General features: G+C 29.9%; 2 protein-coding genes across 2 annotated transcripts in view; one reads left to right on the forward strand and one right to left on the reverse strand.

The window, feature by feature from the left end:
* LOC142327695 (trypsin-1-like) overlaps positions 1–23,496 on the reverse strand; it is a 41,920-nt gene that overhangs the window by 4,428 nt on the left and 13,996 nt on the right. The window contains exons 4-7 of the mRNA XM_075370944.1: positions 20,163–20,245; positions 15,018–15,194; positions 7,172–7,336; positions 4,714–4,907 (exon numbers count right to left, since the gene is read on the reverse strand). Of these exons, the coding sequence (XP_075227059.1) occupies positions 4,714–4,907; positions 7,172–7,336; positions 15,018–15,194; positions 20,163–20,245 (619 nt within the window). The remainder of the gene's footprint in view (positions 1–4,713; positions 4,908–7,171; positions 7,337–15,017; positions 15,195–20,162; positions 20,246–23,496) is intronic.
* Positions 18,354–23,496, forward strand: part of NC2beta (negative cofactor 2beta) — a 34,931-nt gene continuing 29,788 nt past the window's right edge. The window contains exon 1 of the mRNA XM_075370947.1: positions 18,354–18,372. The gene's annotated coding sequence lies outside the window, so the exon portion shown is untranslated. The remainder of the gene's footprint in view (positions 18,373–23,496) is intronic.

Consider the following 23,496-nt stretch of genomic DNA (forward strand, 5'->3'; position numbering starts at 1 on the left):
CAGCTCCCTATCTGCCAGATATTCCTGGATCATCCTGACAAGGTAAGGAGCGACTCGTCTCTTCAGAAACAGATCTAATATCGCCTTCCAAACAACACTATGAAAAGCGATCTTAACATCCACTAAAATCACCTGCGGGATTTTCCGTGTATGTGTTGTGCCCGCAGCTGCCTCTCTTGCTAACTACATACCACGCATAACTGCACCTACCGTAGACTGTCCCTTGCGGAATCCGAACTGCTTCGGAGACAGCAGCCCGCCACTCTTCTCCAGTTCGACCTCCAATCTCCTTGCTAGAAGGCCTCAAACACTTTTTCAACGGTGTTAATCAGAGCCAAGGGCCTGTATCCTCCACCCTCCTTCCATTCTCTGGGTATCGTCTCATTTCTAACTGCCAAATTAAATGCTTCCAATCAGAACAGTGGAGACCTCTTATCAAAAACTCTAATGATCTCGGCCGAGACGCCATCCGGCGTCGGACTCTTCTCTATAGAATATATCTGTACCTATAAAAAGCAATTTGTCCTGATTGATGACTGACTGATTCTTTAACACCCAACAAAAACTACTGAAGATAGATTGATGAAAATTTTTATAGATGTTCTCTTATAGTGCAAATGCACCCTAAAAAAGGATTTTTTGAAATTACGAGTTTAAAAGGATAAAATGTAATTTGAGATTTTTTTTAACAAGGCTATTTATTTGAATTTTTCGGTAGCAAATGAAGATCTCAACTTGATTTTTGATGTGTGTAATCTTCATGTAAATATCTAAAATCCAATTTCTAGATTTTTTGAAATTCAACCTTAATAACTATTTCTTGTGTCCACATCTTTAGCCTCGCCCGAAATTTTATTTTACGAAATAGAATGCCTCACACGAAATTTTTCTAGCCATCCTTTAGAAACGTTAAATGTAGTAACCCCTAACTTCGATGCAATTTCTTTCACCTTTGTTGCAGGAGAGGCTCCGAAATAGAAGATTTTTTGATCTTGCATGTATGAACCATTTAAATAAAATTAAATTTATTTCTTCATTTTTGCTTTTAGTTTTCCGTCTATAATAAGCATTCCTTTCAGCTTTCAACCGTGCATCCTTGATTTTATCTTTATCTTTTAAAATGTAAATTTGTGATTTTCCACAATTAAACTTTTCATTAAGTTCTTGAACGTTCGTTTTAGAAATTAAATTAATAACCTCTATTTTGTTCTTTAAACGTAAAGTATTTTTCCTCCGCATAATTATGAGCAAAATTTTAAAAGAAGAAAAACGCACATAACTAAAACTAAAATAAGTTACAGTTTTTAAACTGTTAGATTAAACTAGAAGGAAAGGCACGTATGTATTGTACTCAAACTCTCTACAGATAACAAACAGAACGCGAACTATAACAATTTACTTCGACAACAAAATGAAACCTATACTACTGCTTATAGTGGACGGCGTATAGCAATGCACATTGCGTGCGAGAGAGATAGACTGATAGGATGGGTGGAACAGTCATTCCTTTACGAAAACATCTCGTATAGCTCTGTATACATAGTATGCAATACATTCCCCTCGAGGTGTGTGAGTGACGCGCTGGGGTGAAGGGCATGCGAAATTCATGCCTGGATCCATTAGGTTAGGGCCGGGAAGAGTAGCCTTCTAGCAGAGGAGGTTGCCTCCTTCGAGGATGCTGGGGGGACCCCGACGGGAGAAACCTCATATTGGGGTGCAACAGGGTGGGCAGTCTGCTGCCACGACACTACAGGTCGACTGAGTTTTGCTTAACGGCGAGGACCAGTTGCCCTGGGGTGTTTAATAAGGTTGAAAAAAAAAAGTATGCAATACATTGTCAGAGTTAGGATAGTTAATAGCGCGGGAAGCCAGCCGTCAGCCTATATCCACAGCAATGCGCCGCTCGTTTTACCAAGTGTTCAAGGCACTGAATAAAATTATTCTCAGAATTGTACATTTATTGTTTACATAAGCTGCCGCCCGCTATCAAATTTTATTAACAATTGTCGGCTTACACACCGGAAGTTTGGAGCCAAGAATGTGACTGTGTATAATTAGATTGCGTATAATTAGATAAACAACAGTTGCATCACTGTATTATTATAATAATAATCATCTACTGAATTTATAATTTGCAAATCGTGGAAATGTACGATCTTTTTTTTTTAATTTCCTGTTCGTCTTACGGGACAAGAACAATACGTAAATTTAAAAGTAAAATCTATGTTTCTTTTCCGTTTCCGTATTGAAGTTTTCCGTCTTGAAGAGATCAATTTCTATAAAAATGTATCGGGACTTGGGAAACCGTACATTTTGAAGAGCTTTCCGTTTTTTGGAGGTTCCATTTTGTAGAGGTTTTACTGTGTGTGTATGTGTGTTTGTATATATATATATATATATATATATATATATTAGTACATATATATATTAGTACATATATTAGGTAGTTTCTAAATTATGCAGAATTGGTGTAGAACTTTAAAAAGTATAATTTAATCAAAATTTAATAAATTAAGTATTAAATCATTATTTAATTAAATCAATAATGAAATGTAAATATTGAATATCATTTAAACAGATTAAGAAATATAATAATTAATAAGAAGATCTATTTCAAAATTAACTTTAATTAAATAATTGGAATTTCTTTATAAAGGAAGATACACCAAAAGTAGAAAAAGAAAAAAGACCTTAAAATATTAAATGAAAAATATATGGTTAAATGATTAAAAGGATCAAAAATGTAAAAAAATTATAATCTTCATTAATAAGGTAACAACTCTGTCTCAATACTTTTGAAAATATTGGATATACAATATAAAGTATTCATTCCTTAGCAGAGAAACGTATTTTAAATTTTGCAGTGATTCTTCTAGTCTTTTCATTATTATAAAAGCTTTTTAACACAGACTCCAAGTACTCAAAATAAGTTACTATACTCCAATAGCCCTCAACTCTACAGAAAGTTTCAGTAAAAATTTATCATTTGATTTTTAAACAAATATGACAAATTGAGATAATCCAATAATTTATTTCATTGTTAAATTTAGATCTTAAAAACCAAAACATTTAGCTAAATAAATGCCTTTTTCAATCTACAGCTAATCTCTAATTATTTTCTCCATTAAAATGATAGTTCATAAATATGATTGTCTTCCTTCTCTTTAAATAATTATGGTTAATTAGAATTTTACTCATTAATTAATTAGGGAATTACACTCAAAATATGTTTTCTGGAAATCAATTTAAAAACTACATCATGTTGTTGTAATCTGTTGGTTGGCTAATTGGTTAACAGAGTTGATAATCAATTGTTACTTAAACTGATCTACTGTTCTGAAAGGCTTTGTAAGATTTTTTGTTTATTGTGTTTACTATCCTACTACATTCCAGTGCCCTATAACAGACTGTAAACCCAACTATAGTTTAACAGTTAATCTTGTAAATAGATAATAACTTGCAATAAATAAACAATATTTTAATGTTTACTAAAAACCACTGTATATTCACAGTCAAATCTGATTAAAATTGTAGCAACTATTAATTTCATTAGATTAAAGTCCTACAGCATATAATAGTAACAATGTTAATCATTCATCCAAAAAGCAAGTTGATTTAGTGGATTAAAGGTATAATGATTAAAATTATTAAAATTTTTTTGAGTTTTTAGCATTCTCTAAAACAGGACAGGATTCAGCCAGTCCCACAGTTAGAGTTCTCAGCAATAAAAACGCAGCTATCTTGCCAGTTACAAGGTCTCCGAGTAGCACGATATGTAAAAGTAGAATAGTTACCGTTACCAATTACAACAGTAGTTATCCAAGGAAAAAGAGATAAAGTAAAAGGCAGAGGGAGATTACATGAACAGAACGATCTACCCTCAAAAGTACTGCCCCTGACTAGGATAGTTTACTGTACTGCCCAGAACCAAGGGTATAAATAATATTACTATTTTAATTTGGATAGCCACCTAATCACTGCTTTTTATCAAATGGACACAATTAATGGCAATGTGACAGAAGTAGTCAACTGAAGTAGTTGAAACTGGAGAGAATAAACTGTTTTTGTTAATGATTTTCAATTTATGAAACAGTTCTTGTAAATTAATATAGAATATTTAAATAGTATTGTAATATAAGTATAATAAACTAATAACTGTATTTATTTAAATAATTAATTGCAACAATACAGTCATTTAAAGTAAAATCTTCAGTAGTTACATTTCTTTTACAATTCTTATAATAAACATTAAAATAACAATTCTTTACATTAAGTATATGAAAGCAAATAATTTTGTTCTAATTATGAGAAGATGCTATAAAATTTATGTAAATATGTTTTTTATTTTTACTATCGTCTATACTTTTATATTATTCTTTTACAATTCTTATAATAAACATTAAAATAACAATTCTTTACATTAAGTATATGAAAGCAAATAATTTTGTTCTAATTATGAGAAGATGCTATAAAATTTATGTAAATATGTTTTTATTTTTACTATCGTCTATACTTTTATATTATACTATATTATACGTTTATATTTTTGCTCATCATCTTCAGTTCACCAAATAGATAATAAGATAATGGTAATGGTGTTGTCATCATCATCATCATCACCATTATCATTATTATTTGATTACAATATTAGTATTTATATTAATGCATGTATGTTATTATCTATAGTTATAGCAGTAATTTGCATTAACATACCTGGCATGAATCTTTCCCTCCTGATTCTAAACCAGCACATAACTGGCATTTATTAAGAAATTTATTGTAATTAACAGATTGATATAAGTAATCACAACGTCTTTTGTTAAAAATTGGTAATGTTACTTTTTGTAATTTATGTGCAAGAGGTCCATTCTCTGATAAAACCCCCCAGCCAGTAACTACAGCAAAACCTGAAGAAATATAAAAATTACGCTTCAATAAACATACTTAAAATTTATGCAGATAAAAAAGATACAATCAAAAAATAAAACAATTTAAATATATTTATAAAATAACTTTGTTAGATGATAACTAAAAATAAACACATTTTTAAATAAAAAAATCAAATTATTCATCTTCCTCTACCCAGGAATATATCTCAAGATCTGTTTCAACTTTACCTTATCTCATCTTCAAAGTTACCTATCTCATCTCTTTCTTAGTTACCCTGAATTCTGCTTCCTACCAGCAATTCATAGAGATAATTTTTACCATTCCTCTATACTCAATATTACTAAAGCCCAAAAGTTATTCCAAGCCTCAGTAAACCTTGGGTGGAACTATTCATCACATTCTGAAGCACATCCAGTGAAGTTTGAGTAGCTTCTTCCCAAATTCGTTGTTTTAGTGCCTGATTGTTTGTCACAAGGATGTCTAGAAGACTTTGTCTTTTGGCAACCCTACAGAAAGAAATCACATGTTCTCACATCAGCCCATTCTGAGAGATTACACGACTGGAAAACAAATCCTTAAAAACATTCATTGACAGTTTTAGAAGAAAGACTCAAACCTCTATCCTGCTGACAAAATGGTCATTAAGTGGTGACAGGCAAGCTCAAGAATTTTGCAACATGTTTATACATCACTCAAAAGTATATTATAGTATTACCTTTAGTTCTGAAAAAAGTCCCTGATTATGCCAAAAAAATGAAACCGCATGTCACAGCACTATGAAAAAACTTCTCATGGACTGCTTGAGGGTTTGCATCAGAGCAGTAACAGAAATTTTGCTTGTTTACAAAGCTGTATTGGTGAAAATAAGACTCATATTTATTAATAGTCAATTATTAATAAGCCCTTCATTTTCATTTATCATGAGCAGTATTCCTTGACAAAACCTTATTCATCTTAATAATATTTAAACATAATCATAAGATTTAAACATAATAAGGTTTAAAACAATAATTACCTTCCTTCACACCATGGATAACTTGAAATCATTGGATAATTTTGTAATCATGGTATAAAGGTCTTGGTGTAAAATCCATTGGATAAAAGACAAAGAAAGCCTGACTTTTAAGTGCTGATGAACTGATCTGTGAGGGCTTCTCCCCGTTGTTTCTCTCATTCTCTGAATGTTTATTTCAATACACACTGTTCTTCCAATCCCACCACTTTTCTTAAATATAGAGACTGTTTCCTCAAAATTAGGGCTTGATTACATTAGCAGATGGAACTAGACAGTTACAATGAATGCCAAAATTAGTATGAAAACACATTGAACAAACCCAAAAGTTTCACTGTTTGTATAATATAGTTTTACAGCGAAGGCACACAGTTCACCACTCTTCAGCTACATTGTAACTGAATGCTAGAGTAGTAAGTTTTAATGTTGGTTGCCATTTCACCCATTCTCTGACATAACTGGCTCAATCCAATTTCCAAGACCACCTCCTATTTCATGAAATCATCTTTACATTTCTCTCTTCTGTTGGAAATCACTTATCCACTTATAACGGAATGTATTCCTAAATTTTCCAAAAAAAGTTGGCTCTATGATACAATAATTGCCTGAATGTAAGATGTGGTTATGTTCAAAAGTAACGTAATTACAGAGCCGCAAGATTAATTAAATAATTTTTTAAATAAAAAAATAACTTCTTGCAAACTCATCAATTTTTATTCTTCTTAAAAAATAATAGTAATGTTTCTTACATTAAAAAAAAAAGAAAAATTTTTCAAATAGATACTACTATTTCATAAAATTACAAATGCACAAACAGTTTGGAAGATTTGTTATGTTCTGAACACTGCTCATCTGTTTCTACCACAGTAAGTTCTATGTAAATAATTGTGTAAATGTTCTCTTAATATTGTGAAAATATTCAGAATAAAAATGTTTATGTTCATGAAAAAGAATGGAGAATAAAAAAATCTCATGTTTTAGAATCATTTTAATACAATAAATCTACATATATATTTATATATATATATATATATATATATATATATATATATACTTTTTAAAACTGGACAAACAAAAGAAGCTGAGGACCTTTAAGATACATAGTATAAATCACTCTTGGTGCTTTTACGAACATTTTGAAATGATTTTAATGCAAACATTTAAAATATAATTTAATATAAATATACACAATATGAAGATTTGTATTAAATAATAAAAAAATAAATTGATAAGCAAATATTATAAAACTGGCACTAAATAAATTTTTACCTGAAATAAATTTTGCTGAAGAATATGGTAAACAAACAGGAGCTGTTGTATATCCATCAAGTTTTATAGGTGGCGATACTAATAGTAATGCTATATCATTATAAAATGTTTCAAAGTTGTAATTATTTGTATAAATTTTTCTTACATTTACTCTTTGCTCAGTACCTGAAATAAAATATAACAAATTTTGACAACAAAAAAAAATTTGCCTGTCTTTATTACCATCAACAGTTGTTATTCCAACAATAAACAACTGGATATCTGTATATCTGTGCAAAATCAACAGAAATACTATAGTCAAGAAAATAAAACGACAGTAATTGCCAAACTCTACTAAGATTGATTCAGTAATAAATAATAGTTATTCTGTAATAAATGACAAATAAACAGATCTCAATAGTCTTTTGTGCATAGATAAATTCAGAATAAAGGCACATTAGTTTTATAAGGATTTGAATACCCCACGTTATTGGTATTGATGATCACTCATCACTCAAAAATATTCTACACCTAATTTTTTTGTCAGAATAAAGAAAAAGTGATAACTTATAAAAGAGAAAAAATATTTCAAATCATTATTTTTCTCTGTCGAATAAATAAATGCTTTTTAAAAGATTATTTTGGTTTCATAGTTTCAGTTATATTTTAAATACAATATGTACTTTTTTTTTGTATTTAGATTATGATATCCTACATAGTGAAAACTTCAGAAGACAGATTTCTGATAATGATCATAATAGTGTGATAATGTTATAATAAAATTAAAAACAAAAAAGTAACTATATAAAAAAACGATTTTGAATATATCGATTTGCTATTTTACTGTAATAAATTTGTTTTTGAAAACAAAAAAATAGATATTTCAGTCATACTTCATTTAATTACAGTGATATACAAAATAAAACTTTTTTAATTTTTCTCTAAGTACGATAATTTCTCTGCATTGTTTTTTCTTTTTTTTTTGTAGGTTACAGATTTATAAATAGTATCTTTCTACCACCCTCAGTTTAATAGAAATGGAATATTAAAGGTCTATAAAAGTTAATATAACTTATGCTAAGGAATGGCATACACTTCATTAAAGCTCTTCCACAACAGCATCTGCTCTTGTAGGTAGCCTCAGATACATCTTGAGTTAAAGTCCAGCAATAATTAACTGGTATATTAACATTCCATTTGATTTTGTTACAGTTTTTTAAAACTGAAATATCTTTGTGGAAACATTAACAATGCATCACCTACCTCAAGACTTGGCGGGAAGAAATTCAGATATGAATGCAGAGCTATGTAATGTGACATGTTACATAAAAAAAATGTTAATGAATGTGACATTCCATAGCTTTGAATGAATGTATCAGTCTATCTTCAATATCCTGGTATTTTTGTGATTTTTGGATACTCAGAAAATTTTTGCACGTGTCTTTAAACAGTGTTCAAGCACTGAGTTCTACATTGTTTAACACAGAGTTAAACATTACATCTCTAACCAGTTTCATTATTTCTTGGCCAACAAAAATCCCTTCTTTAATTTTTGTTTTCTGGTTTAACTAAAAGCTCATGACTAATATTCCTTCACCAGCAGGTAAATTCCCACATTTCTTCAACTGTTTTATTATATAATTCCGATCCCTATCTCAGATTATTCACAAATAAAACAAAAGTATTTTGTATACCCTAACTGCATGCTTAACAAAGAGATATAACTTTTAAATTTCCACACAAATTTCAGCTATGCTTTTTATAATTTACTTTTTTAATCACAATTTCCATAACATCATACATTTCTTTCATATTAATTCCATCACATATTGGTATAGAAGGATATTTCTTACTATTATAAAGCAGAACTACTTTTAAGCTACATCTGGAAGAATCAATGAAAAGGCACCACTCCTCAGGTTCATAAACTTGTCCAGATTTAACATAAGCTCATCAATATTTGAACCGTAAACTAAGTAATTTTCTTTAGCAAATATGTTGGCTTCAATAGCTCAAAATTTTTGTACTTTTTTAAAGTAAATTTTTACCTTACAATCTTGAGCAAATAATTCAGTTTGATTTTTTTTTTAATAACTTTAAATCAATTACCAAGTTGTTTAGCTCACTTATGACATAAGATGTGGCTAATTGGATTATAATTTAAAATATGAATCACAATTTCCTTCTTCCATAATATCTACTTCATCACTGTTTCACAAAACAAATTTTCAGGAACTTTGGGAACCAAATGAATTCACTGTGAGGTGCAGGTCAGAGTGTAGATGGCAATGAGAGATAGAATACAGTGTTTTTAGAAATTCTAGACACATTAGTGAAACAGAAATATCAAGCAGTTATGTGATCTTTTGGTCACACCAAACCACAAGGAAATCAAATGGCAAGGCCTTTCATGTGCCTTTCTCTTAAGTCAACCACACATTTTTTTTCTTCCACCTTCCTGGAACCACTCTACAGAGAATTGCTTCATAAAGGGGAGAATAACGCTGTCAGGTGCCAGTATGTGGAGTGCCCATGACCTCACTGTGCCAGAACGACCCCCACATGCTCGGGAGGCCCTCTAGGCGCTCAGTCACAGGCCTGTCTGGCCCAGCACCCTCCATTGTCTTATTCCCTGATGGGACTCTTCACAGGCATGTAACTTGTCTAATTGACAAAGTTATCTACTGCCCTCCATTCGCTGGCTCCCTTTAACATGATGCCCTGTGTATCCTCGGGACGGAACATGTCTTCCACCCAAAGCAACCAGCATCTCCTCACGCTCACCTCCAAACCATCAGCAGCAAAAATGGACGTGATATGGAGACCCCTCCTCATCACAATTAGAGCATAGATCCATATAACCTAGGCCAAGTCTGTGAAGGTATGACTTTCACAGACCTCAACCTTCAACCTCCATGGCCTGCCAGGAACTGTGTTGTACTGTATCCCAGCGAGCCATGTGTTCTCCTGTACCAACTTCTAATGTCACCAATAAGGTGATGGGTCCAGCGGCCCTTTGTCCCCTGGTCCCAGTGCACCTGCCAGACCTCAAGTAGCTCTTCTTCAGTCTGCAATGATAGGCATTTTTTGTACCTGTGTGGTAAAAGTTGCTGTTCCCAGAGCCTCCTCCTTTGCTGTGTGACTAGATCTATAGTCATGACCCCTGCCAGGATCTAGGCTGCCTTCTTTGAGATGGTCCAGTACATTGCTATAATTCTCAACCAGCATTTTCTATGTACCACCCCCACCCAAGCTTCCCTTTATATTTTGTGTATTTTGTCACGTCAGCCCATAGCTCAGCCCCGTAAAACATGGTAGAATATGTGACTCTGGCCAGTAACATCCTATGATACGAGTCAGTCCTCCAGTGTTTGGTAGGAGGGCAGCAATTAATCTCATCATCTTTTCTGATCTGTTGGCAATTTCTATGGCATGAATGCCAAATTTCATTCTGGAATCAATCCATATTCCTAAATGTTTTATTGCTGGTCTTGAATCGATCCTTCTATTCTCCAGCATTAATTTCAGTTTCAGTCTCTTACTTGCTCTGGAGATTGCAACCACCTCGGTCTTGTCTGGAGCGAGTGACAAGTCCGCCCCCATCATCCGTGTATTTATCGCCACATATGCTTCACTTATTTTCTCAATGGCACCTTGTCGATTGGTAGCCTCTAACATCAGGGTGAGGTTGTCCACATATCCTACTATGGTCACTCCCTGCAGAAGGGGGACCTGGAATACCCCACCATACATCAGATTCCAAAGGATCAGCCCAAGGACCAACCCCTGGGGCACACCCCTGCACCCTGCACAGGCTCCATTCAACCAATCCCTCTGCACCCTGCATTCATTTCTGCATGCCGCAAGGTAAAATTGGATGATACACCATAAGTACATGGGTACCCTGTGATCTTCCATTGCCTATATTATGGCGATGTGAGAAATGCAGTTAAATGCATTTCTCACATCTACAGTAACGAGAGCGCAAATACTCTTCCGACTGCCTCTCACAATTCTCTTGGCCACCTCAAGCACAGCGGCCATGGTGTTGAGGGTGGACCTTCCCCTGCAAAAGTCGTACTGGCTCGCAAAGAGCCTACTCCCTCCTCCACTGTCGTGGCTATTCAATGATAGAGCACAGAATATCATGGTACACTTAACACATATTATACGAAGAGCCCATTTCTTATCCTGAACACTGATTTTACAGTCAACGTACAATTCATAAACATTTTTAATTAAAGATGTAATGTTTTTGGCGTGTTCAACTTGAACACGCCATACATGTAACAAAGAAATCTCCAAAAGTCACACACTTACAAGGCATTATGAGAATTTACTATTCATTCACTTTAAACAGTTATCACACTGACTGAAGAGATTATGTTATTAAAACAGTAGGTTAACAAACCCAACAAGCTTTGTGTTGTTTTGAATTGTAGATGAATTTTGTTCATATACGCTTCAATGAAGAGGTATTGATAATCATTGATATATGATGTGTCATGACTTAAGTTATTTTTCATGGTTAAAAACTTATTGAGTTAAAAATATATATACTGAGCATATAAATGTAAAGTAATCTTATAGAATGAAAAACGTACATGCATCATATAAGATCAAGAATTTTCAAAATTAAAATCTGGAATTTTTCAAAACTTTAGGACAACAGTAAAATTTTAAATTCAGACTCATTTTCAGCATTAAAAACAGATTGATTTCATACACCATATGTTAAGAAACAAATATTGTATTTATCAGTATTATTATTTATAAAATCTGATTTAACAACAACCACAATTTTTGTTAATCTGAAATGAAATACCATACGTAACATTATGACTATTGTTTTCAGTTCACTTTTTATTAGAATGTATAATGGAACATTGATTTTACTGAACTGGAAAATTATATTAAAATTTTAACACTGAAATAATAATCACATTCTCCAGTAAGTTTATGTGAATGCTTGTTAATGTAGATACAATAGATACCATAAAAGCAATTCTAATCAGCTACAATAAGATAAATGAGGTAGTTGAAAGTAGTGTGGGATGTGTGATCATTAACACTAACACATTCAAGGAAATTCACTAAATTACTTAAGTATAAGTACATCATAAATTCTTAAGACAATTCCTTATTCTGTATTTCTATTTATTTTTTTTTTTAAATCCTTTCTCTTTCCCTTAACTAGGGTAAACAAACATTCAAGGAAGCCCAAAATTTGTCCAAGTTTTTAACATATATTCTGATGTCCTAGGGAGTAAATACTGCGATTTGAACTGATCTGAAGTATTATAGAAAATCTTCTTTTTTTGAGGCTGAGATAAATGAAGAGAGAAAATAAATTATCACTGATCATCAAACATTAATTTATATATGTAATTTAAAATAGAGTTAACAAGAAATAAATGAAGAATCTGTGAGTTGGATAAAATAAATTCTTTTGGTTTGTACCCTAATTGTGATGTATAAAAAACTATTGTGAAAAACATGGCAGTTTTCTTTTGAAATTATCATGAAAATTAAAAAATTAGAAAGACTGATTCAAAGGCTTTCCTTTAGAAAACAAGTAGCAATAATGTTTCAACTACGTTAGGTATTATTAGCTTATATTTTATCTTACGTTTTGTTTAACCTTAACCATAAAATATTTAAAAACCTTTAATAACATAGTTTCAAAATTATGGAAACTGATTTTTCAGAGTCACTTGTGTAACTTTTTCATCAACAAATTTATGATGGTACTCCAGAGTAATTCTGACTTACAAAAAATCAGTAATTCCAATTGTAACGCTACCATTGAAGGAACTACACAGTTGTAAGCACTAATTAATCATTTGGAAGTGCAATCTCTGCATGTTTTGAAAACAAATCATTGAAATTTTTTAAAGATTTTATAAACTTATCATGTTTAACTATGCAGACCAAAAGTATATGTTTTAAACAAATACTTTTTTTTTCATTAAAAAAAAACAATGCAATAAATTTTAGTCAGACGATTTTGTCATACTACCTTAATCCTATTATTGCTAGACCTTAGTTAAAAAAAAAGTGAAAAGAAACAAGGCAAAAATTAATTGTTGAGGTTTTGACCCAATTACAAATAACTAACATGGCATTTACATTACAGATATGCAATTTTATATTTACTGTAACTAAATTGTGTAACTTAAATAAAAATCCTAATATCAGTCACTACCTATTAATGAAATTATTTAAGAACATAAGATTATTCTATTATATAGTTAAAAGTTTAAAAAACAAATAAAAGAAGTTTATTGCTAAAAAAAAGCACAGATAATATATTTATTTTGTATCTTAGATGTGAAAAATAGAATAATATTCATTATTTAATTAATAATCTTAACTGTTTACTACCTAAACAGATTTTTACTAAATATAATATTATAATTATGTTAGAAACACTGGTACACATAAATATAATATTAAAATTAATGTGCATGTGAAATAATACACGAAATGAATGTGGAAAAACATTATATATTTAGTAAACAAACCTAAGACCAAGTCATCTAGAAGCCACCACACTAATCACTACCTACCAAAGTCATTTGGTCACATTTTAGTCATGCTGTATAAATTATTTTATCACTTTCAGTGCACAATATGACATCCCTGTTACCAGTTAATATTTTTTTACATTTTACACCTCACATTAAGTATTTAATGTTAATTATATTACTTTTATGACTGCAAGTATCAAAACCTATAATCTCTACCTGTGAAGATGGTACTTCACCATAACATATACTGGAATTGTAAAACTATGCTCTAGCAATAAATCATTTATTTATTTAAACTGTATATAATTTTAATAGATTTATTGGTAATGTCATCTAAACATGATCCAGAATGTCTAAAATATTTAATAGTACAGTTATAAGTATTCAAAAAATTTGAACAAATCAGTACAACTGTATAGATCAGCAAAATTTACAGATGAATCTGATGTAGTTTTTTTTTTGTACTAATAGTAATAATAAGATTTCAGTAATATAATAATATACCACTTCAGTGATTTCTAAAGCAGCGATAGCATCTCTGCCTTTCATCTGAAAGAGTTTGGACTTAAATCCCAGTTACGCTTAACACATTTTCACCATCAGTAATTAAAATTGGGTCAAGCACTAGTAAAATAAAGAATAATTACAATATGCATATAATATAATTATGGAAACATTTGTAATTATAAAATACATATTATAAAAAAATGTTGTAACATATGATATATCTTTAATTGAGTAATATTAACAGTTGTAAAATATTTTATAATAATGAAAAATCTATAAAAAAAAGTGAAGTGTGGAAATATTGGTTTAGAACACCTGTATCAGATAATCTATACCATTCATACAAGAAGATGTTTTAGGAACATCTTCTTAGGTAATAGCAATTTGTATTTCAATTGCACATGTTACTGCAGTCAGCTGTTAAGTTTTTTTTTTTTTTTTTAAACCTCTGGGACCACCATTAGATATTGCTTCAGAGGATAAGATAAATGTTTTGTAGCATGTGTGAAAATGCCATGCCTGACCGGGTTTTGAACCCGGGACCTTTGGATGAAAGGCTGAGATGCTACCATCGTGCCAAAGAGACTAGCAGTCAGCTGTTAATTAGTATACACAAATATGACTAAGTAGATTCATTTGATATCTAGATTTCAAAGGAACTTCATAATTTAACATTTGAGTAGTCAAGCCAATTAGCATATCATAACTATTAATAACTATTAAAATGATTAATAACTATTGAAATGAAGCAAGTAGTCATCACCTTAATAATTCTCAATTTTCTAAAATCATATTTATATCAGATAACGTAAGAATATTAATTGGCTTACCTTCAACTACATAAAGATTATAATCTCCAGCAACCACCGATAAACGATTAGCAGCTATTTTATGAACACAATGAGCTGCTGTTATAACCCAGTTAGCATTAATTATTGCTCCACCACATATATGTTTTGGAGAATTTCCTATTGTTATTTGCAACGACACCTGCCAGGGAAATTCACCTTTAAAAACAAATTTAAAAATGTTTCTTTACAAATATTCAAAAAGTTGATTTGATCTTAATCAACATATATGTTTTGGAGAATTTCCTATTGTTATTTGCAACGACACCTGCCAGGGAAATTCACCTTTAAAAACAAACAAATTTAAAAATGTTTCTTTACAAATATTCAAAAAGTTGATTTGATCTTAACCAGAGCTCAAACTTAGACTAAACAGCATTTTATAAATAAGCTGTAGTTACCCCCCTCTTGACTGAAATGGTTTTTTGTCACTTTTTATTTAAATATTATTTTACTTTAAAAAAAATAATAAAAAGATTTTCAAAAATTTTTTCAATTTTTTTTTAATGTCATTAAAGCGATGAGACATGAATAAAAAGTTTAACATGGAAATCAAAGCATAATCAATTAAACCACAAGGTAAATCAAAGATGTAAAAATCATCACCTCAACAAAAAAATAACAAAGTAAAAACTCCAGTAACAATGTTGATTTTATTACATTCCTGTTATTTGTCAAGAATTTCTCCTGCAAGATTTAATAGCAATTTAGACTTTGAGATAATCAATGAGAAAGAAGCTATCAAAGGTACCCCTACCAGGGTATAGATTTTTTAAATTTGCAAATCTGCCTAGGAAACTTGTGAGTCAACAAGGATGTCGAATTAGTTTAAGAACTAAAAAGGTGTGTAAGAAATGAATGTAAAGTAGTCTTGTGACACACCCCATTCTTTATCAACTTCATAAATGTAACGTCCAATAATTCTAAAAGAAAAAATTCTTTACTGCAAAGTGATTTTGGAAGTCCCAAAAGTTACTATTTTTTTTTTTTTTTTCAGGAGACCATTAACAGATGTTTTGTTTATTAATAAACCTTGATAAAAAAAAAATGTTCATCACTCGAAAACAAGTTGTCTACCATCTTTTAGTTTTTATTGATCAACTGTTAAAATGTCTAGAAATAATCTAAAACTTTTTGTTTAGTACATCAGAAAAAGACAACTTCCTCATAATTTCAAAGTTCATATTTTTGTAGGAATGGGGGTGTAGATCATTAAGTAAAATCTTTTTAACACAGGCTTCAGATGGCCTGAATGTTATAGATGGCCTCTTTTTCTGTTTAATGGCCTCTTTCATTGCTACCACATTCTTGTACATAAATATTGTTTTTACATTGCGACCTTCTGTTTTAATGTTTTAACAGTAGCTTCAAAATCTTGAGAACACGTACTGGACAGAACAATTTCTATGAAAATCGAACATCTTCAAATTCATACTAAGTGGACTCAAAATTGAAAACAAATTTTGACTATAACAATGCATGTATTATTACACAGCAAAATATACTATTCAAGAATGCCAAAATACAGCAGTGTACATTATGCAATTAAATGTATGCTAGATGATTCAAAACATTTGTTTAATTTTCTCATTATACTGAGTATACTAGTATTATTTGAATATGCAGATATAAGGTCATTTTAACAATCTGATGCAGTATTACTGTCATATATTGAAATGTTAAAAATAAACATATAAAGATAGATATTATAAACAAAATATATATACATATGTATAATATATATGTATATTTTCTGTATCAAGAAGCCTTGCCCAATATGTATTTCTGTCTCACATTGAGTTTTTTCCACACTCACCAATGTGAAATAAAATCTGTACACAGATCTTAAGGCATTTTTATCCCAATTAAATCATACAAATACACGAGGATACAGTTACTCAAAAAGGTATTCCACATCCTTAACATGAATGCAACGAGTGTCTAGCAATAACCACAGAAAATCATTACGGAAAAGGATAAATAATAAGGAACAGAGATAGATGAATTTTTTCCAACCACTTCTATCTTCTCCTTCTCTGAGAAGAGCAATTGGAGTAATTATTGGTTAACAAACAAGTAAAGAGTGCATCACAAGTATTCAATTTTGGACAATGGTTGAAAACAAGAAGCTGTTTGGTGAGATATTTGTGAACAAGAGTGAAAGTGACAGTGTTCCATTCATTCTTAAAATGTAGAGTAGTTCTTTTGTAATAAGAAAAAATAATTAATATTTTTGTAAATTGTATTGTTATGAATTGTAGATTTTCCATTATTATCTTATTAATTCAATATTATTCTATTTGTTATTACCAAAGTTTTTAGTAAATTGGAACTGTATTGTGTTATTTAAAATTTAATTGTTATTAAATTAATTTTGTTTTTAATTTGAATTGCATTTTATACATTATAAATTATTTAAGAGTAATAAATTGTATTTACAAGAAATTTTTACATTTGCTATCTCTCAAATCCTTGTCAAACTGTGACCATGGGATAATACATAAAAAAAACTGTAATTCTAGAAATTCAAAATAATATATATATTTACTTATGATTTAAAATATTAACATTCAGAAATAATAAACTCATAGAATAGAATGCAAGATAATAATAATGAAAAAGAATGAATTTAAAAATGTTTAAATTTTAATTGAAATAAGCTATTGAGAATTTAAGAATGTAGTTTTTCTCATAGTGTTTGCTAGTCATATAAAATAATGAAAATGGTGGTTTAAACTGATTCTCATAGCACCAAATTAATATATATACCTGTATACGTACATAGACCTTCAAAAAGTCTTTCTGTTAAAAAAAAAACATAAGAGAAAAATATCCATCATAGGACTCAACCTTTTAATAAAATACAGAGTACATGGAAGTGTTAATGACAGTTTAATAGTTTGAAATTAACACTCCCCAGAAGTAACTGTTTTCATAGAATATCTGTCTAGAATTAATTTATTGAAGTAAATTAGTTATATCACAATATTCAGATAGGTGGCTCTGCTTCAGATTTGATAAGCAAATATTATTTTTGTTCATTATATTATAAATATTACAATGCTTAAAATTCTCAGAATTTTTAGTAACTTTTATCATTTAAATTCAAACTACTGCTTTTGTGCAACCATAACATTATTTATGATTTAATGTAATGACTAAATCATGCAATCAATTGACCCACTTATCAAGGTTATAAAATGTTCATCTGTATTATTTTCTGCCAATTAACATTAACTATGTTAAGTTATTTATTATATATTATCCAAGTAATTATGCAGATAAGAGTAAATAATTATTGTTTGACATACTGGATGAAAAAAATAACTAAAATTAGGTAAGTAGGTAACTGATTATATTCTATAATGGAAGGGAACTGTTTTAAACTGAATACAAAAAAAATGTTAATAATAATAATAATAATAAATTTCAATACAAATACAAACAATATAAGTGTATATTTTTTGAGCGTGCGCACTTGTGTGTGTTTATTCGTGGTTTTACATTTAAAATTAACTTTTTCTGCAATTATTTTAGTAAAAATCTAAACAACTTCAATCAAACTTTATTAAAATATACTTATATATAATATAAGTATATATATACTTAAGTATATATATATATATAGTATATATATATACTAGTATATATATATACTTTATTAATATATACTTATATATATATAATATAAAAGTAAAATTAACCTAAAAATCTCTACTAAGAAAATAATATAATATTTTAAGTAATTCTACTACACACTCAGGCTCAGACTTAATACTATATTTTTTTAACTTATGTTTAACATAATTTTTTTTCTATTCCTAATATGTTCAATGCAGTCTGTTTAACATGTGAACAATAAGCAACCGCCATGGACCTGTGAGATGAGGATGATGTATATGATATGTAAATGAGGTGTAGTTTTGTATAAACTCAGAGCAACCATTCCTGAGATGTGTGGTTAATCGAACTCCAACCACCAAAGTAAATCAGAATCCACTCTCTAGAATTCAAATCCATATAGCTTACCTTTATTAAAAGAACTTACCTATACTAGTATTTCAACCTCAGAACCTTTGATTTCAGAAATTTGTTGTTAAATAGCTGATTTGCAGCAATGATTTTACCATTAGACCAACCCAGTAGGTAATAATAATTTATTTTTCATTATTTGGTTTTATTTTTATTTAAAATGATGATGAGCCAACAAACAACACTTCTCATCTGAGTAAAATCAAATAATCTGTATTTTAATAAAACAAGAAAAAGAATGTAGAAAAAGTGCATATAGGAATCCATGAACTAAAAGTCTCCATAATATTGGAATTTGAATTTTTTTACCCTATGTTCCAATTAATTTTTGTGTTAAATATTTGGAATATCCAAATTACACATGACTATAATACTACAACCCAATATTATGTTATGATGATTACAAAAGAAATGAAACACATATTCAAATTGTTTATATAGACAAAGTGGCTTTTGATTTAAAAAATGTTACAGAAGAAGAATATTTTTATTTAAAATTAGGATAGACCTGCAAATATTCTCTTTATATGAAAAAAAGACACTAATAAGAAAAGCAAATCAAGAAATCTACATTTTTCTAAACATAATAAAAGGTATCCATGAAATAATGTGAACACTACTGTGATCCTCTGGAATGAAGAAAAATATTTATTTTTTTTTTTTACAATAAATTCTCTTCTTAAATTATTTTTACTTGAAAATTCTTTTGTATGTTAGAATGAAATTAGGCTACACATTATTATTGTGGTATAATAATCCAGTACTAAACAAAGATGACAGCAAAAATATTTCTTAAAAATATTTCAAATCATCTTTGTATTTAAAAAAAAAATATGATGAGTTTTTAACATTAAATATCATATAACTTTTCTAGATATATGGAAATAAAACTTACTCTAATACCTGTTACAATTAAATATATATTTATAATAATAATAATTAAATAATTGTATTTTTCCCTATACAAAACAAAAGAAGAATCAAACTCAATCTGTCTGATGAAGAGACAGACGACTGACATTGAATATACAGAATTTTATCCAGACTGAACTGAGAATCTAATCATTTTTATAAGATTGTTAAAAAAATAATTACCTGGTTCAGCATCAACTCCTCCAACAATTTTTAATTTTTGCTTGCATTTTCTAACACCACAAGGGATTTCATATCCGATATTACTAAAAAAAAAATAAATAAAAATGCATAATATAAAAGCTGCTGTAAAATGAAATAATGTTACAGATAAATAAATTATATTAAACAAGCATTTTGTGAATCATTATTAGTAATATATGATTAAAAATAATAATATTTCAAAATTCACCATAGCCTTTGGAAATGCTACACTAATTACAAACTGTAGCATACAGGCAAGTGTTGCATTTGACATAAGAGATATATATAAAAAATTAAAAAAACGACTGTCAAAAAAAAACATTGTAACAAACATTGCTGTTTAATGTGAGGTAACACTGATAAACGTAATTTTTGTTTCCTAACATGTGATACATGATTTTAATCTGATTTTTGATGCTGAAAACGAATATGAACTCAGAATCTTTCTATCATCCATCATTTTTTTTAAAGTTTTAAATTTTAATTACAGGATTTTTTTTCATTTTCAACATATAGTTAGCATTTTAAGTTCCTATTTTGTATTTTGTTAGCTCATTTTTTGTTGTTAAACTTTGTTAACATAATTTGCAATCTATAAATAAACAATACTAGACAAAGAATTAAATCATATCATAGTCACATATTATAAAATTTAGGATTTAGAAATGAATTAATTTTGTTCAGTCTTATTGCTGTCTTAAGTTTGTTAACAGTGCAGTGTCATAATGCCCCGAAATTGTGTAAATGATGTGGATTCCTTTCGTTTTGTAAGTGGTGAGTTTATCATAAAATCAAATAGAAAAAGCATTTCACCTTTAATTAAAAAAGCATTTCATTTGTACTTTCAGTGTAAAATTGATGATCAGGATAAGATGTGGGCTCCTCATTTAGTATGTTTAATTATTCTGTATATTTAAGAGAATGACAGAAAGGTACATGGAAGGCTTTGCCATTTGGTGTACCTATGGTTTGGCATGAACCAAAGGATCATGTAACCGATTGTTACTTTTGTTTAACAAGTATGTCTGGAATTCCTAAAAAATCTAAACATACTGTAAAATATCCTTCATTGCAATCTGCAATTAGGCCTGTACCGCACAGTGAAATTATTCTAGTTCCTGAGCCACCTGTGAGTGTATGTTTCGAAAACAGCGATGAAGAATCAGGCAATACTGAAGAAGACAACAATATTTTGATTTTGAATTACCTTCCAATAAGCCACATCATATAACACAAGGTGAATGAAATGACTTGGTTAAGGATTTAGATTTATGGAAAAAATCAAGCCGAACTGTTAGGATCATGACTGCAAGGTTGGAATTTACTTTAAAAAAATACAAAAATTTTGGGCTTTCGAAGCCGACAAAAAGAACTTTCTCAGTACTTTATTGACGAAAATAATTTGGTTTATTGCGCAAATATTGATGACCTTATGTTGCACTTAGGACAAGTTCATAAACCTGAAGACTGGCGCCTTTTCATAGATTTGTCGAAGTATAGTTTAAAGCTGGTTCTACTACAACGGCAACAAATATCCTTCATTACCAATCGCTTATGGTATTAAATGAAAGAGACATATGATCTGATGAAACACGTTCTTGAAAAAATAAATTATAAAAAACATAACTGGAACATATGTGGTGATTTGAAAGTTATAGCTATTTTGTTAGTCGTGCAGTTAGGCTATACTAAGTACATGTGTTTTCTTTGCGAGTTGGACAGCCGAGATAGGGATAAACATTATGTTACCAAAGAGTGGAAGAAGGGAGACAACTTAACTCAAATGGGAAAAATATTATTCATGAGCCCTTAGTTGAACCCAAAAAAATATTTTTACCCCTCTCTGTATAAAGCTGGAACTAATGAAAACTTTTGAAAAAGCAGTGAAGAAGGATAGTCCCGGATTTTTGTTCATCGGGCAGAAATTTCCGAATGTAAGTGAAGGTAAAATTAAAGGAATATTTATTGGTCCTTAGATAAGAGAGTTGGTCAAATATGACATATTTAACTCGATGTTAAATAATGTAGAAAGTGCAGCTTGGGCTTCATTAAAAGACGTTTGCAAAAATTTTCACGGCAAACAAAAATCCGACAATTACCACGATATTATTAATCAATTTCTTACTTCATATAGAGCTACGGGATGTAATATGTCTTTGAAAATATATTTCCTCTGCTCACATCTGGATTTTTTCCCGGACAACTTCAGAGACGTGAGTGACGAACACGGAGAACGTTTCCACCAAGACATTTGGGTGATGGAAAGCCGCTATAAAAGGAAATGGAATACTAACATGCTAACTGATTACTGTTGTACATTAATTCGGGATGTGCCTGAGATTATTTATAAAAAAAAAGCATCAGCGAAATTATTCTAACACCGGTATGGCCATGAAAAATTATAAATTTTACAGATTTTTACTATATTTTCCCTTAATTTTTTTGAAGCGTAATTTATTTAAAACTAAGGGTGATAGAAAAATTGTATTAATAGAACTTTAATGCACACAAAAAAGCAATCAAGAAATGGTATCACGCTTAGAGAAACATTAAAAAAACGTTTATTTGTGCATCAGTTAATTAAAGATCACGCGGCACGCGGTTATATATATATATATATATATGTATATATATATATATATATATATATATATATATATATATATATAGAGAGAGAGAGAGAGAGAGAGAGAAAGAGAGAGAGAGAGAGAGGCTATGACACTCCCTATAAAATAAGGATTCCAACGCAGGATCAAACATCTAAATCGGTTCAGCCATTAATATGCTACGGTGGAACATACATACACCCTAAATTCATTACACTCCTTTTTAGCCAGTCGTGTTATAATTATTCAAAGATTAATATTTTAGGTTTATGAGTTTCAATTTATAAGAATTTCTACAAGCACTACCGTGCGAGACGATCGAAGGACGTCATTTAAATTGGTATAAATATAATTATTATTATAACTTCCTTAATTACGTATTTTTGTCGTCACTAAGTCTATGAATACAGTTTTATCTAAGAATATGCTTTCACATTAATTTCTAGTAACAGACGTAGTTTTGTAAACAGTACATTCGTATGCTATGTAACGTTAAATAAGATTCATTTCTGAGTATATCAGTTAATTTTGTTCTGGTTTGATTCCATCATGAATTTGTATTATACTAGCAAATACCCCATTTGAATTTTGTAAATCGGATGATTGTTTGCAGAGACATTAAAAGAGAACTCCATTGCACATCTCAAAACAACGTCCCAGGGGCACATCGTTTGTTGCCAGATGATGATATCGGTCTAGCCTCGCAC

Source organism: Lycorma delicatula, chromosome 7 (genome assembly GCF_047948215.1).
Source record: "Lycorma delicatula isolate Av1 chromosome 7, ASM4794821v1, whole genome shotgun sequence".
Lineage (NCBI taxonomy): Eukaryota > Metazoa > Arthropoda > Insecta > Hemiptera > Fulgoridae > Lycorma > Lycorma delicatula.